This window comes from Plutella xylostella, chromosome 31 (genome assembly GCF_932276165.1).
Source record: "Plutella xylostella chromosome 31, ilPluXylo3.1, whole genome shotgun sequence".
In the NCBI taxonomy this organism is placed as follows: domain Eukaryota; kingdom Metazoa; phylum Arthropoda; class Insecta; order Lepidoptera; family Plutellidae; genus Plutella; species Plutella xylostella.
The window spans coordinates 2,341,051-2,358,281 of NC_064011.1; the positions used below are offsets into that span (position 1 = coordinate 2,341,051).

Here is a 17,231-nt window from a genome sequence, read left to right on the forward strand (position 1 = left end):
TGAAAATTAAAAACAGAAACATAATTTTAAAACTCAAAAATCTATATTTTATAATACGAGAATTCTATTTACTAATATAAAAAGCATTTAAATCCCGCTCTCCTTGTTTACAGTTGATACTACTTATCACTAGAACAATTTTATTTACTTATAAATATTCTTCACAATAATTATTAAATAGATTAGTATTGCAAGTGTCATAAGTCCTTGTGTCATCAAATTATGTAGGTATACAATACATTAAGGGCCGTTTCACAATGTCTGGTTAGTGGCTACCTGTGAGATAAAATACATGCTCTCACTCTGTTATTATTTTTTTGACAGTGACAACATGTATTTTATCTCACAGGTCACAGGTAGCCACTAACCAGACATTGTGCAACAGGCCCTAAGAATATTAAGATTACAAGGCTCTTTCACGATGTGCAAATAAGAGTTATTTCTGGGATAAATAGCAAAACAAGTAATTTAAACTGTTTAAAATACTTATAATGTTAGACAGTATCAGCTTTAGTTTTATGCCACAGATAACCCTTATCAAGACATTGTGAAACAGGCGGTCAAAATATTGTACAGCTTAATATAAATATTGAAAAAATATATTCTATATCTATAAAATTATATATAGATAGGTGTAAATCGAGGAACCGATTGCTATCCACCTTGAATGAACAATTTGCTCTTTGACAGAGGGGGACAAAACAGTACAATAGCTAAAAAGTCCTATAACTTTCCTATGAATAAGGGTATGTATTTTCGGTAATGCCTACCTATTGTTAACAAATTCATATTTACTGTGATGTAACACAATTAGGTATGAGTAAAGATAAAAATACTGATCGTGTATGTTTCGGTATCGAGCGAAAATTAAGAATGTACTTAATACAAACTATAGGTACACTTGTCCAAAATTAATAATGCACATGCAGATCTTCACATCCGAATCATTAAATCGTAAGAGCCTTAAAAATAACACTAGCATTTTGCACCTTGATCGAAAGAAATAGGACTCAATATCATGTGTCACATAATCGAAAACTACCGATCTGTCAAAGATTTCTATGCGCATTATCAATTTTGGAGCACTGTACTTACCTACTCGTACAACATGAGTGAATTAACTTGGCAACCTGGCTGCTTTCTGGTCAATGGTGTAACTTGTGTAAAGTATTGAGCGTATTATTTTGATATAACATTCTAATTCACACAGTTAAAATCAAGATAACTGTGAAATTGGCGAAAAGTGGGTGCAGCAATGCACCTTTGCCTACCCCGCAAGGGAGTGCATTAGTACATATATTATATAATAACATTTAGGCCCTGTTTCACGTCTGGTTAGTGGCTACATGTGAGATAAAATATATGCTGTCACTCTCTGTAATATTTTTTTAGACAGTGACAGCATGTATTTTATCTCACAGGTAGCCACTAACCAGACATTGTGAATCAGGCCCATAGTTAAGTAAATAAACGGTTTCAATGTAACACAAATCATTGTGTATGTAGAAAATATTACCTCAAGGCCCCATTGTTGCGTTGCGTCGCGACGTCCTAAAGGAACGGTCATATAAATGTATGGCAGCGACGACACAACGCACCAATGGGGCCTCACCCTTAGGAGATTATAAATTAGATGTCTGGTTTACAGTTCTATTATGTAGTGCGGTCACTCAATATTTAAAACTGCAGTTAAGAAAATAAAATCGGCATTCGTTGAAAAGTAGCACTTATTACGAAGACGTTAAAGATAGTGGTTTCATACATAACAGCGATACTTAATCGGTACTTATTATGTCCTATATCTCACTGATCGTAGTATTTTTCGTAAAATCGAAAAGATTTTTGAACATTGCATGATATATAGACCTATATAATACTATCACACTGTTTTCAACGTTATTTATTGGCTAGTCCTACCTAAATCTATAGATATATACAGCGATTGCAAAACGACTTACACAATTATTATTTAGGTAAAATTTATCAATGATCAAAACATCAAAAATGGTTTGCGAAATTCTTAAAGGGGGTCAAAACTTATTTAAAATATTATCCAAAAATTTACAAGACATAAAATATTGAAGTTTTATACCAATATCGAGGCAAATTTTAATATTATTTACATTTAGTTTAGACGTCACCAAATAGCTGCTTTTATTGAAAATCCAATAACATACACCAGCCTAATTATATCCTTATTATCAATAAAACTATGAAGACTATTACTAATTCATAAGAAATCAAGCAGCTTTACAAATACCGTCCCAACATTGATATACACCTCGCATAAATACAATCCTCAGATTCGAATACAATCGCAAGATGCCAACATGTTCTGACAGCTGTATTTTTAACAATGACTAAAAAACATACAGTTCCCAGAACACATTTTTTAAATACATTCTCGGCGTTGTATTTTGCTAACAACCACTGGGTACTTTTGCCCCGAACTCGTGTAATATATCGCAGGCCATCTCTAGATCGTTCCGTGTGATGCCCAATGCTCGTACGACTATATCTTTGGGGTAGCCCTCGCCCACTAAACGTGCAATGTAATCTAAATTTATATTTTCGTACGAGACATTTTCGCCGTATTTCCGCCCGTGCTTGTCGTGTGTCAGTGGGTTGAATTTTTTGGCTGTGGACAAAAAACAAACGTTAAATTCAACAGTATTATAAGTTTAAGTAGGTGCCAGTTTTCGTAGCTTAATTTTCGGAAGCCCTAGGTTCGATTACTGGGAAGGTTACAAAATGAATCTGCATTTGACGCAAATAAATGTCTTTGTCTTTAAGTACCATAGTTACATGAAGTTTTGTTGTATTATTTAATAATCGTAATTTATTAATGAAACTGACGACCGAATGGCGTAGTGGTTAGTGACCCTGACTACTGAGCTGAAGGTCCCGGGCTCGATTCCCGGCTGGGGCAGATATTTGTTTAAACACAGATATTTGTTCTCGGGTCTTGGATGTGCCCGTAAAATGGCAATAGGCCCGCCCCCTATTACATTGGGACTAACATAACAACACTGGCGAAAAGTGGGTGCAGCAATGCACGTCTGCCTACCCCGCAAGGGACAATTAGTACAAGGCGTGTTTGTTTTTTGTGTTTTTTTTATTAATGAAACTAAAATGTATTTAATTAATTTTACCTGCGGCTGCCAATTCTTCTCTTCTTTCCACTTCCACATTCTCGTACTGAGGATCTTTTATATCTTGCGAAGGAAACTTTGGCATCGTAACAGACTTGGTTGGTTTAACATCACCTATACTAGCTGAGGTAGGCAAGGATCTCTGTCTTGGAGGCTGACTCGGCTTATGTTCAGATACAAAATTACTTCGAGACTCTGAATTCGGTATTCTAGCTTGCGCGTGATCCGATCTTTCCGTATGTCGCGGTTCTGGGAGTTGAGGTCTTGATTCTGAGTGTTGTATTCTGGATTCTGAGTGCTGTACTCTAGATTCTGAGTGTTGTACTCTAGATTCTGACTGTTGTACTCTCAATTCTGAGTGTTGAACTCGTGCTTCCGATTGCTGTATTCTTGATTCTAAATGTTGCAATCTCGCTTCCGAATGCTGCGCTCTTTCTGTATGTGGTATTCTAGGCTCTGGTAGTTGAGGTCTTGGTTCTGAGTGTTGTATTTTTGGCTCTGGTAGTTGAGGTCTTGATTCTGAGTGTTGTATTCTGGATTCTGAATGTTGTGTCCTCGATTCTAAGTGCTGTATTCTTGATTCTGAGTGTTGTATTCTCGATTCTGGCGGCTGTACAAGTCTGTGTTCCACTTGAGGTAGCGTTTCCGGTTGCGTGACAGTTCTAGGCTCTAAATGAGGTATTCGCGGTTCTGACGCTATTCTTTCCGGATAATTCTGTCTTGTCTCTTGTGATCTATTAGGCGGTTCCTGAGACAGTCTTTCTTGGGGCGAATGTCGGTTTTCTACGGACATTTGTCGTATCTCCGTGGTGAGGTTTGAGGGGTCTAGGGGGGGTGTTCTCTCGAGCGGGGGCGCGGGGAGGGGCCGGCTGTTGGTTTGCGGGGTGCAGGCTCGACGGGGCTTCTCGAAGCTTCTAGGGTCTGGCGGGACCTGTGGGTGGAATGCGAAGTTTTACAAATATTATGTTTGTTATTATGATAATAATAATTCATAGGAACCGAAAACCCGTAAGTGTATAAGTAAGATTTAGGGTTTCTGATTTCTCGACCTGTTTTCGTTCTCGAGCTTCGAGAATTCTCGAGCCCAAATTCTCGAGTCTTCTCGAGTCTCGAGCCTTTCTAAGAAGACCTTTAGAAAAAAGCCTTAATTTAAAAAAAACTCAAAATCTCCTTTTTTTTTACTTTGTAAATGTAATCAAAAAGAAAATACTCTACTAATACGCATAATTACCTGTCTAGCTAGCTACTAATTACTAGTACAAGGTGGGCCAAAAGTAATCACCCTTGGAAGTTGCTCTCATTTGTGCAAATGGCCGCCAATTTCAAATCAGTTTTGATATTGGTGGACTAGACAAATGCTGAATACAAGTTCAGAAACCGTGGACCTACTCCCCAAGAACGCTGAATAATCGTGTTAATTCAGTTTTCGGGTCGTCTTTTTTTTCGTTTTATCTGTCATTTTTTCATGCAATATCGCCCGATTTAACAGTCCCAGACAGTGTTTCTGGGGTTTTTTGAAGTCCCGTATTTATGTAAATAAGCCCGTGTCTCTGGAAGCCCTTAAGGACAACATTCGACACGAATGCGAGAATCTCTCGCCCGAAGTTTATGCTGAACTGATGAGAAATGCCAATGCCATAAAACGAGCCCGTATGGCAATCAATTGTGATGGCGCCCATTTGGCCTATATCATCTTCTCGACTTTACCAATAAAATTGTAAAGGTTCAAATAAACATACTTAATCAAAAAACAGGATCGAAGTTTTTCATTTAGAAAAAAAAATTAGAGCCAAACAACATCTGATGACTTCTTTTGGTCCATCTGAACTGAACTAAGAAACAGTACGTAATCTATTACTATTAAATCCCCTGCTATTGATAGTGCTAGAGTTTAAGTTAGTTAAATTTTATAATTATGTTATTTTATTTATTATTTTGTATGATTTAAAATGTATGTGTTTAGTTTATAATATGGGCCACTGATGCCTGAAATAAAGGTTTATTATTATTATTATTATTATTATTACTATTATACGTTATCTTTTAATCATTCATTGGTATTATCAGTAAAGAAGGGCTAGTACGGGGCGCATTTAAGACGTGACAAGAGTTTTGCATCTTGCTCACTCACATCGCATAGTCTCAAGAGCGAGCGCGACGTAGAACTTTTGTCACGTCTTAATAGCGCCCCGTGCTACATGGGCAGCACTAGCTTAAATGGAGATGAAACATTATAAATCAATTTACACGGGCATGGTATGCATGTGTGTTGTATAAGCGGCGCAGGAAAATTTTAATTGAATATTCTTAATTTTTATCTCAAGGCTCGAGAAATTCTCGAGTCTTCAGATTTTTTTCTCGTCTCGAACCAAGCCGAATTTCTCGAATCTTCTCGAGCTCGAGAATTCTCGAGCAGGAACCCTAGTAAGATTACAAATCGATTGTCCCGCCAATAGAATGATACGTCATTTAATCGCGGGACTATCTGTTGATGAACCGTTCAGAATCTGCCAATTTAGTATCTGAGACTAAAAACAGAGTTTTATGGGCTAGCACGAGTAGCACGGGGCGCATTTAAGACGTGACCAAAGTTTCGCATCGCGCTCACTCACATCGCGACGGAGAACTTTTGTCGCGTCTTAATTGACAACATTTCAAAATTTTATACAGTGGAAATTCGAAAACCATTTAGAGATATGGCTTTAATATTCACAAAAAAAAATGATTCCGATTTTTCTTTTGATTTATTTCAGAGAAAAACATAAAAATCTAAATTATCATTCGTGACATCACGATGTGGCATAATAATTAAACGGGCTTTTACTTCTAAAACATAAACAAAAAAAAACATGTTATGTCACTTTGACAATGACAATGACAAACATCACTCAAATGTCTGTCACTTTTATGTGTCCTTGTCAATGACGGAAGTTCGTGATTGGTCCTTGCCACAAAATAAAGTTGAAGTTGAAGCTGATTGGTCCTTGTTCATGTCAAGTTAATGTCATCCAACTTTTTTTTTTAGGTTAGGCAGGCAACGAAAATATTTTTATCCCAAGCCTCGACGTGACGTCACTCATACTAAAAATATTTTGAACTTTGAAATCAAAAAAATATATTAAAACATAGAAATATTAAGAAATAAAAAAATACGGGTCATCTAAATTTGTGATATCTCGTCGAAAATAAAATAAAATCGGTGAGCATTTTATTTGAAATGTTGTCAATTGCGCCCCGTGCTACTCGTGCTAGCCCTTTAAATGATCTGTCTTACCTCGTGTCGTGTGTCGATGATGCCGGTGATGGTCTCGGTGGACCCGGTGATGACGGACGTCAGTCGATGCCGGACGTCCGGCTCTGGTTCTAGAGATCTACGGCGGGGCTCTGTTGGATGTTAAGTAGAAGATGAGGATAAAAATTGGACATCAACGTACAGTTCTCCAAAATTGATAATGCGCATAGAAATCTTCGTCATTGTTCGGCAACAGTCGTTTTTCCCGAGCGTTAGAAAACTATATGTATTAAGAGTGGTTAAGTGCATTTTCTTCATGCAATTTTAGTAGAATTATGTATTTGGTGCTAAAAGAGATATTGATTTATCAGTAACGAAATAGGTATGATTCGATAATTCATAATATTGTCATAAGTAATATTAAAATTTACTTCGGAAATGTTACAGTACTTTTCAAGTGTATTACTGAAGCTGATGTAAAGATGGATGAAAGAAGGTTTGAATAACACAAGGTTTATATTATAAGAAGAAAAATGGATTTCAAACAAAGGTTTACATTAAAATTTTAAAATCTCAGTTCAAAAGTATTTACAGCACTGATCATTTCACATTAATATTACAATTACAAACTTGATCTTTTGGGTGTGGCTTTATTTACAAAGTGAAGTCTATATATCAATCTGACATATATTTTATTCTTTAATTTGTTTCATAATAAGGCGTCATCAACAATAATTTTATTAAAGTGGAAATTAAATTCACATTTGAAAACAAAACCAAGAAAGATGTGTAATAACAGCTCTATACATATAATTCCAAAGAACTGACTGACAAGAACTGAAGGATCTTTGACTGATTGGTGACAGCCGCCGATAGTCCGAATTGTTTTCGATTATGTACACATGATATTGTCTCCTATTTCTTTAAATCAAGGTGCAAAATCCAAGTGCATTGTTTTAGGCTTTTACGATTCAATGATTCGGGTGTTTCCGGGAATACGACAGTTTGCGAAGATTTGCATGCGCATTATTAATATGGGAGAACTGTATGCTATTGAGATTGTATTTAAGTTTAAAGCTTAAATTAAGTTCTTGTAAACTTTGGATTACATTTAGTACTTAGTTTTGTTTGGTATGAGAGTTGAAGTAACGGGATATATATTTGGATAATAAACAGCAGACAAAGTAATTTAATATGACGTGTAAACGGTGTATGATTTTCCAAGTCACGTAGCACTCTACGACTCTAGTTCAGATAACATAGGCACTTAACAGGCTACGGTTTGTGAAATCGCCGAAAGGTCTCAGTACGTCATTCTGAACAAATTTTGTAAAAAATATTTGTAATAATCACACGTAACAACATTTTTACAAAGATATATTTTTTTGCTATATAGCTATTACAAAAAACTATTCTAAAATAATAATCCTAACTAACCCGTTTGACTTATCACAACACTTTCCTAAAACACAAATTTTAACAAAAACTTACCATGTTTAGCCACCCTAATATCATGCGCGCTCTCGGCACTAACCAGCCCGGTCTCCCCCGGGGACAGACTCTTCCTAGGGGGTAACGGGGGGGCCCGGAGTTCCCCGTACGCATTCTCATTGGACGGGGGCACCCTCCTAGGTGCTCTGGGAGACGCTAGAGGCGATCTTACTGCGGCGGGGCGGAGAGAATCGATGGTTGAAGTGGCCGCGTTGAATTCTGCCCAGTCCTGGTTTGAAGGGGGTTTTGTGAGTTAATGTGTTTCGAAAATAAGTATTTTACTAATATTTTTTAAGGTTTCTTTAGGGAAATTTGAATAGAAGACTGTCTCTTTTATGTGAAATGAGCTAGCTTGATGATAAAGTAGTTTTTTTCCAGTGCCCAACTAATTTTTGAATATGTTATAATATTAAATAAAGGGACACAGAAATTACCTATATTTTATATCAAGTAAGTATAAAAAAGATATAATGTATAGGTAAAGTAAGGTACGGATTAGGTACATGGACTAAGGAAAAATAATAAAAAAACAATATACTTACAAAAACTCAACAGCACATGCTAAAATATGATATTCCAAGCACATTCTTAGGGTATATATTGCAAATCATGTTATGCAATCCGAAATAGGTCACACAACTCATCATTCTAAACAATTTTTATATTCTATGTATAAAATGCGACTCTACTTTTAGAAATCTAAAAAAAACACTTTTAATATTTTTTTCTTTATTAGTTCAAAAACATTTCGACTTGTTCAAAATGACTAGTTATGTGACGGTTCGGTACAGAATACACACACAAAAAGTCAACTCTCGCCGTTAAAAAAACAACACAAGCACATCACCAAGCGTATATTGCAGACAATCAAAATTATATTACACTTATAAATAAATTAAATACTTAACTAAATCGATAAAGAATAACGTTAAGTCATTAGTAAAAATTGTGTAAAAAAATACATTAAGTACAATTCTTTGCTGGGGTATTTTTTCCATAATTTTGTGGTGTTTGTACACACGGCAACGTTAAATGGTCGGCAGGGCACACTAACGTAGGTAGTGTATGTGTGTGTCGGCGACGTCGACGTTATTATTTAGTTCTGGGCAACCCACACATGGATATTGTAAGCATGTAGTTGTGCCAGTGACAATGATTCATTGTTTTTATGATATGAAGCAAAATTTTGCAAGGCATTGTAATAGATTGAATGGCTCAGTTGGTATGATACAAGACTTACAACTTTCGGTATGGTGGTTCAAATCCCACTGAACTTACAATATTCCTTTTTTGTTTTTTTTATAGATTTAATTAATTTTTTAAGATGGTTAATAATAGTATTGTAGTATATACGAATAAAAGCAACACAGAAAGTAAATGAAACAAGTTATTAAGTGTTAAAATAACCAAATTTATTCTTGCCGTAACATAAACATTAAGGATGTTACGTTTTTGTTGTTTTTCGTTTTAAAACATAGTTGTAGTTTATATTAATAAGGAAAATTTTCAATTAGCAGTTTTAAATAATAATAAACATCAGAAAAGGATGGACTGGCTGTTTTACTAAAGTAAATAGGCAAGTCATTAGTTATATGAAACAACATGTTAATTAGCTAGAAATAAGATAACTTATTCCAACCTCAGTAACAATAACATCATTAACACATTGGCTTACCCATAATTGTAAATAATAATAAGTATTTAACCAAATAACTAAAGTCTTATACAAATGGAAAAATAAAAATTACTGAGCTAATCCCAATAACTATAATTTTCACCACTTTTTCGCCATAATATCTTACGTCCATCCTTGTCTGATTTAAAGGACTTTTCATCACTAAATATCACCACATTGTTGCACCAATCAAAGTTTAAAATAGTCAGTCGCAAAACGCACTCTGTTTCGACGATGCTGATCGGTTAGAGCAATTTTCTTCGTCGGCCTCCGACACCGCAACCCAGCAGCACGCAAGTGAACCCGTACGGTTCGTAGGGATAGAATATGTGTTGTGGCCGTAGAACAGGTGCTGCAGAACGGATCAGCGCTATGTGCAGCTACGATTTCTCGATGGCGTGGTGATGCATCCGTATAGACGACTACTGTCTACATGTCCCAAATCTGCGTATCGGTGAACCCATAATTGAACAGTTCTCCTCTGCAAACAAAAAATACAAATACTTAGCATATACAAATACAAATATTCTAACGGTCAAATAAAATTATATTTGCAGTTCTATGTTACTTACCGATATCATTAAACGTCTTGCGATTTCACTAATTGTAATATTTTGTTCATATAATACAATTATCTCCGCCTTTTTGAACATGGTTAATGACTTTCCATAGTGACTGCGAAGATAAATTAATTATAAATTGACAAATCACAAAGTGAATCACTATGCAGACGCAGAGGTGAATTGTCACTAAAACTAAAAACTAATTTCGTTTATTCATATTGTATGAGGGTAGAATGGTTTTACTTCTCAAATGAAGAACGAATCATATATTTTTTGCGAAGAGAAATAGTCGACAGCTATGCAGCTTGTAGTCATTTGTCAATTTCAAATAAATTTATTCTATACTCAACAGCGTTTAAATTAAAGCTAAATTTAAATAAAGTAAAATAAATATACCCCATCAGTGGACTCGAACTCACGACCTATGTTTCATAAGTCTAACATACTACCAATGAGCTACGAAGAGTATAGCTACAAGCTGTGAAATTTTGCTTCAAGTCAATTTTATAACTATTTGACTTACTCGACCGGTTGATATGTTTATGTCACAGCTGGTGTAAGGGCGTTTGCCTACGCGCAAACTCGTTTGTGCTGTTGTGTGTGTGTGTGTGGTTTGTTACTGGTGTATTTACCGATTTCTGCTTTATTGCACACATAGACCACGTTAGTGTGCACACATACACTACGTTTGTGTGCCCTGCTAACCATTTGGAGTTGCCGTGTGTACCTATTATAATAACATTGAATCATGAAATGTTACCAGCAAAATGCATAGTCAGTTCTATAGATTTCATTTCATTAAAAAGTTTTTGTCAATTCATATCTGTTTTTTTTATTTATAGAAATCTCATTTTCTATACTTTATATTAAATTAAAAAGAATACTTTAACAATACAACAAAACTTTAATAAGAGAACATATTTAAAAAAAACTTACTGAAATGCATTTTTCATTGTACAAATAGTCTTGGTCACTGGGTCAAAAAATTTAAATAAAAAAGAATTTCATACCATAAAAAATAACGAAAATTGGTAATCAAATATAAAAATTTGAGATTCATTAGAACATAATTATAATATTTTTAAAACACAGCTTATTATTCGATTCTCATACGTAAAAACCTTATATTAGTGATATTTCTTTACTGGATATTTCTTTACGTGTAAAGATAATTTTTTTATGCTGAAATGCTATAAAACTGGCAGTGTATAACTAAACAATAAATAAACCATATACAAAACTACTGTTAAAAGTATAGGTTATAAAAATAAAGAACTAAAACATAGTTACTAATAAAATCCAATCAATTTTATCATGATGTGTCAAAAATATTAATCATTCGATTTTTTTATTCATTCGTTGATAGCTGTCACTTTCCGTTGTGGTTTCGTGTAACTCAATATCAGATTCCGTAGTAACATTGTCAAAAAATATTCATTTATTTTTAGCACTGATATGAATAAAAAATATTTTTCGGACATCTATTTGTAGTTTCTCCCAGTATTGTAAGTTTTTTTTTTATCAAACGCCTTATACAATGCTAAATGACTGGGCCTTTACTATTGTAACTAAATTTTGATTGTCATTCTCCTCAATAATTATCCTATATGACATAGTGTGGAATATTATCTGTGCTCGACTCGTAACAGATTGATTTGTGTGACAAATGTGCCACACATAATAATATACATGGGATTGAGTACGTCCACTGATTATATTCCAACCCATATTAAACTCACTAAACTTACTAAACCATACTAAGCTCATTTATTTAAAAAACCATACAGAAGAACAAACAAAGCAGTAAATCAAACCAATTTATATAAAAAACTATAAAGTGTTATAAAAAAAAACAAATAAACACAATGGAATGTCTTATTCCTGATATTCTAAAATCATGAATTTATATTTATATACAACTATTCACTTTCTAAACTATTCATAGAAGTATTTTTTTTGAAAAATTTATGCCTTGCTTGAACATTTGCGAAAGAATAATACAATAAAAATATGTAATTAAATTCAATTCGGGCCAGTTTAAAAAAAAAAGATATAAAATATTGCCACGCTGAAATTGGTTTTTTAGACCATAAGACTGCATATTCGTGCTCTGGCCTAGTTATTTAATCATCTTTCCATATTAAAAAACGGGTCCTTTTACAAAATGTTGTTAAATTAATCTAAATTGTTAAAAATATGTTAAGAATATTTACTTTTAAATAAGTACATTGTAATACTTTCCATTCTTTTACGGCATAATAATAACAAATCTTGAACAACATCCTGTATTCATGCATCCCATATAAACAACACAGCGGCCGCGGCACGGGGCTGTTATCGACGTCGATAAACGCGTTATATGCGTGCTCCAGCAATCAGAAGGGCTAGTACGGGGCGCACTTAAGACGTGACAAGAGTTTTGCATCGCGTTCACTCACATCGCGCAGCCTCAAGAGCGAGCGAGACGGAGAACTCTTGTCACGTCTTAATAGCGCGCTGTGCTACAGGGGCAGAGCGGCGTATCTATGACGAATCGTGATATAGTGCCGTTTATCTACGTCGATAACAAACCCGTGAACCGACAGCAGATGCAAATTATAACGAATAGCTATATGTAACACTAGAAAAACAATCATAATTAATTGAATTGTCGTTTTCAGATATCTGATTATGCGATAGTAAGATAAATGTTATCTGAGACATCACATGGTTGCTGTCACGGTTTAATACATACGCGAAGGCATCAGAATTATTCCCCACATAACATTCATCTGACCATTGAAAATACAGCCCTTTTCATAAACCAATTCAAAGAGTTTACTATTGAAACCGCTACATGTCAGCACAATCTTGACATTTATCTCAAAATGGCGGACCTAAATATCTGAAAGCGACAATCTAAAATGACTCTAATGACAACAGACGGAAGGTTCAACGTGCACAAGACTAGGCATGCGGTGATTTTCGCTCGCGCCTCTGCAAAGAGCAAATAAAAAAAACACGATATAAAAACAAAACACACACACACAAACAAACGACATGCAAACAAATAAACCAGGCTTTACATGAAATGGACATGATTGTGTGAAAAATAAAAAATGAGTTATAATTTTAAATTAGAATAAATGAATCCAAATAGAATATTCCGTTTTTTTTCAGATTCATAGGGTGGAATATTATCAGTGGTCGATCCGATCGCGACAACAAATCGGTGATAAATGTCGATTATGAAAATGAGGATGTCTAAATAAATTATGTTTGCAGTCAAGCATATTTCCTTTTAGGTGGTTTCCAGCAAAAACAATCACAAATAAACATACCACATGCAAACATAACCTCCTACAGTGCATTGCAAAGTAAAATCATAAGGTCGCAATTTTATAACTTCAAACAGCACACTTTTATATAAATATGGGCATTGCCAATTTTTCTCTGACAAAAAAGTATCAAGAGAATTTTATTATTCCGTGGTTTCATTCAAGCATTTGATGCTACGCTAAATAAGGCCTGGGTCTCCTATTTTCGCTGTAGGTCGCGTCCAGCGTCGCGCCGTGGGCTGCGTCACGATGCTCACCATAGAAATGTACTGATGCGGTCTCCCTCACACGCCGACGTTGGCGCGTAGACGTAGTGAGCATCGTGACGCGGCCTACGGCGTGGCGCTGGACGCGATCTACGGCGCGTAATTGGAGACCCGGGCCTTAGTACCAAACAAGAGATGGAAGATTTTTTTTTTTTGGCTTATAACCCTAAATGATTGAAGAAGTGTTGGATATTAAAAAGAATAATTATATTGTTGCTATTGTTATTATATAATTGACCTTACATAAGATATTATGGAATGCACTGTAAAGGATCAGCTGTCACTGGAACCGATGTAGGTCCCGTAAATTGCTATTGTGCATTAACCTTAGTCCCGGCGACACGTCGATAATGGTCATTCTTGATTCCGCTCTTAGATTAACAATATACGAACAAGATTGAGTGTCGGTGCAAAAGAACCTCTCGCCAAGGAGTTATCTCCTCACTTCTAGAAGAGCTCTTATTATGAGCTAGAAGATTGGTGACTTTATTCATTACTAGCTGTTCCCGCGCGCTTCGCTTCGCCTTAAAAAGTTTTCCCGTGGGAATTCCGGGATAAAAAGTAGCCTATGTTCTTTCCCAGGGTCTAGACCGTATGCATACCAAATTTCATTCAAATCCGTTCAGTAGTTTTGGCGTGAAAGAGTAACAGACAGACAGACAGACAGACAGACACAGTTACTTTCGCATTTATAATATTAGTTAGGAAAGTTAGGAATTAGGATTAGGATTAGAATGGTTGTTATAAGGGTGACAGTATACAAAATGAGGACAGTTTTGAATTGGTTTTTGTATGCGAGACACCATTTATTTCTATATAGTTAGGGTGTCTGTCCCGCAGTGCGGAACGGTGTGCGAGGCAAAAATCATCCAATGAGCGGAGCGCAAATTGCATGAGCGGAGTTTTTATGCAATCTCATTGGTCCATTTTTACACACAGCTCCGCTCCCTCGTTCCACACTGGTGGACAGGCAGCCTTAGGGCCAGTTTTTTGATCCCTTGTTAACTCAACCATTGGTAAAAAATGGCAACCATTACTTATAAACCATCAAAATTCGTATGCAGCTGTCATGCTTGACAAGTCCTTTAACTAATGGTTAAAGTTGACCACGGATCAAAAAACTGGCCCTTAATCTAAGGTAGCGATGGACTATGGCGCAATAGTACTTTACGGGGCCTATAACGTAACTACTATAAATTAACGCAACACGTCACACCACGTACCTCTGCGTCGTCAATGTCGTCGGTGAGTCCGTTGAACGCCGTGTTCCGAGCCCAGCCGTTAGCGCTGTTTGACGTCGCGTCTGTTGAGCCTGCAATATTGTACATTTGATAAATTACATAATAATAATAATAATATAATATGTGGGGACATCTCACACACGGGCATCCGACCCCAAGCTAGCCTGTGTTATGGGTATCGGACAGCTGATATATCTACACAAATATATAGATACCTACTAAATATAAATATCAACACCCAAGACCCGAGAACAAATATCTGTGTTTAAACAAATATCTGCCCCAGCCGGGAATCGAACCCGGGACCATCGGCTCAGTAGTCAGGTCACTAACCACTACGCCATTCGGTCGACATTTGATAAATTACATACAAATGCACACGACTGTAATCCTTGAAGGGGTAGCGAGAGGTGACTCTCATGCGAGTCACCCACTATGTCCGGTTATAAACCATGTCATACTGATGACGATGATTTTTTTTTTCTTTGCCAGCATATTTTATCCTTTTATTATGGCATTTAATGAAGTTTAAAAATCAATGGAATTAAACCTTTCACAAGTTTTGTAGGTTAAGGTGAAAGGAGGACTAGATATAATGGTTTAAGAACCAATAGAGACATGACATGTCATTAGAAAGGTATTTTAATATACTACAATAGTTACTATGGAAGATCATATCATATCCCTGTGGGAAAAAAGTTATAGACCTGGTTAAGAAGGGGCGAATTCGCCGCGAATCGTTTCGCGTGAATTCATACGCGCGTAGTTGAGATACTAGACTTCAATACATCGCGTCCACAAGCATCGCGCGAATTCAAAATACGCGCGTAAATCGCGTGCACTATACCCGTTTGCAATAGAATCCAACAATCATGTAAACAAATATGGCGGACTGACATTGACAGCGTATTGTTTTGTTGTAAATGTTTTAACAAATTTAACTTATAAATACAAGTTAAATCGTGTTGAAGATAATGTAAAAACAATGGTGCGTTCGTTGAAATCAGACTATGTTCATAATTTTATTGATCGTCAAATGTATGTGATTACGGAGTAGTCGTGACAATTTGGTTTGTTTACATGATTGTTGGATTCTATTGCAAACGGGTATACGCCAGACTCTTTATTCGCGCGTATTGCGCCCCTTCTGGACCAGATCTTAATAAAGCCTTCATAGATATTTGCCGGTCTCCCTTTCACCAAACGCAAATGTATTTAGTCGCCTGTCAAACGTCTGTCAATAAGTACAAGATTCGTTTAAATACGTTTAGCGTTTGGTAAAAGTGACCCTTGATATAGTAATTTAAAGATACTAACTTGACCCATTACACCCAGAAGATCCGGATGACCCGGACGAATTAGACGACACCGGTTTCACTGCAGTCTTAGTTGATCTGGAACGAAACGCATCACGTTGTTACAACATCTACAATAGGTATTCTCTTGGAAGCAGGAGGGTCACTATATACGACGGAAAACTAAGGTTTCAGAGCCACGCCTCTATCTAGTTCGTAAGTTTTTTGTCAGTATAGAGGAACCCTCTAGAGCCGATAACAGCTGGGTTAGAAGAGCTCTACAACATTTGTGGTCGAATTTGGCAAACTTATAGTTTTTATTTAAGTAAATTGGAAATGTAATAGTATTTTTGTACCTACTTTACCGGTAGTCCTTACTACAGGTTTTTAAAAAAACCTATTTAGGACACCACTGACCCCAGATATACAAATAACATGTACTTACGTTCTAGTGCCTACTAAAAAAAGTATTTTGTCGCCCACCTGCGGAGTATATGATCGAATTTCGACCAGCACACTAACCTTTCAACTCGCCTAAGCTCCAGGCACTATTTCACCAAAATCCCACCAACTTCTACCTTTAATCCAACCAGTTTCAACCAGCACACTCCTTGGCTCCTCTCCTACTTGTGGTCGAATTTCGACCAAGCTTCCTAATCTTACAGTTAAATTTCGACCACAATTTTTGTCTGGTCGAAATTCGACCAAAGCATTAATATCACTTGTTTCTAAGACCCAACAACTCCAATTTCAATATTATCTAAATTCAACCAACTTTAACCTCTGGTCGTAATTCGACCAGTTCACTCACTTGTGGTCGGTCGGCGCGCGCGGCGGCACGAACGCGTCGACTACGACCTGCTCCGTGCCCTTGATCTCCGCGCGGCAGAACGGACAGCCCTGGCCTTCTGAGTCCTGGGGGGTAGAGGGGGAAATGGGGGTTAGACGTGGTTACGCGTATAGACAGACAATGGTATTACAGTTGCAGCATTGTTTTTT

The 17,231-nt window shown here is 36.3% G+C and overlaps 1 protein-coding gene across 2 annotated transcripts in view; it reads right to left on the reverse strand.

Moving 5' to 3' along the window:
- Window positions 1-1,376: 1,376 nt before the first annotated feature.
- The window catches only part of LOC105391330 (E3 ubiquitin-protein ligase CBL), a 39,713-nt gene continuing 23,858 nt past the window's right edge, over window positions 1,377-17,231 (reverse strand). Inside the window, exons 7-13 of one of the 2 annotated variants that reach the window (XM_011562793.3) lie at window positions 17,044-17,147; window positions 16,255-16,331; window positions 14,920-15,008; window positions 7,876-8,104; window positions 6,427-6,536; window positions 3,153-4,083; window positions 1,377-2,638 (exon numbers count right to left, since the gene is read on the reverse strand). In XM_011562793.3, coding sequence (XP_011561095.3) covers window positions 2,421-2,638; window positions 3,153-4,083; window positions 6,427-6,536; window positions 7,876-8,104; window positions 14,920-15,008; window positions 16,255-16,331; window positions 17,044-17,147 — 1,758 coding nt within the window. In that variant the 3' untranslated portion in view covers window positions 1,377-2,420. Of the gene's footprint in view, window positions 2,639-3,152; window positions 4,084-6,426; window positions 6,537-7,875; window positions 8,105-12,508; window positions 13,090-14,919; window positions 15,009-16,254; window positions 16,332-17,043; window positions 17,148-17,231 lie in introns of those variants that run through there. The other variant, XM_048632206.1, reaches the window with a different exon arrangement.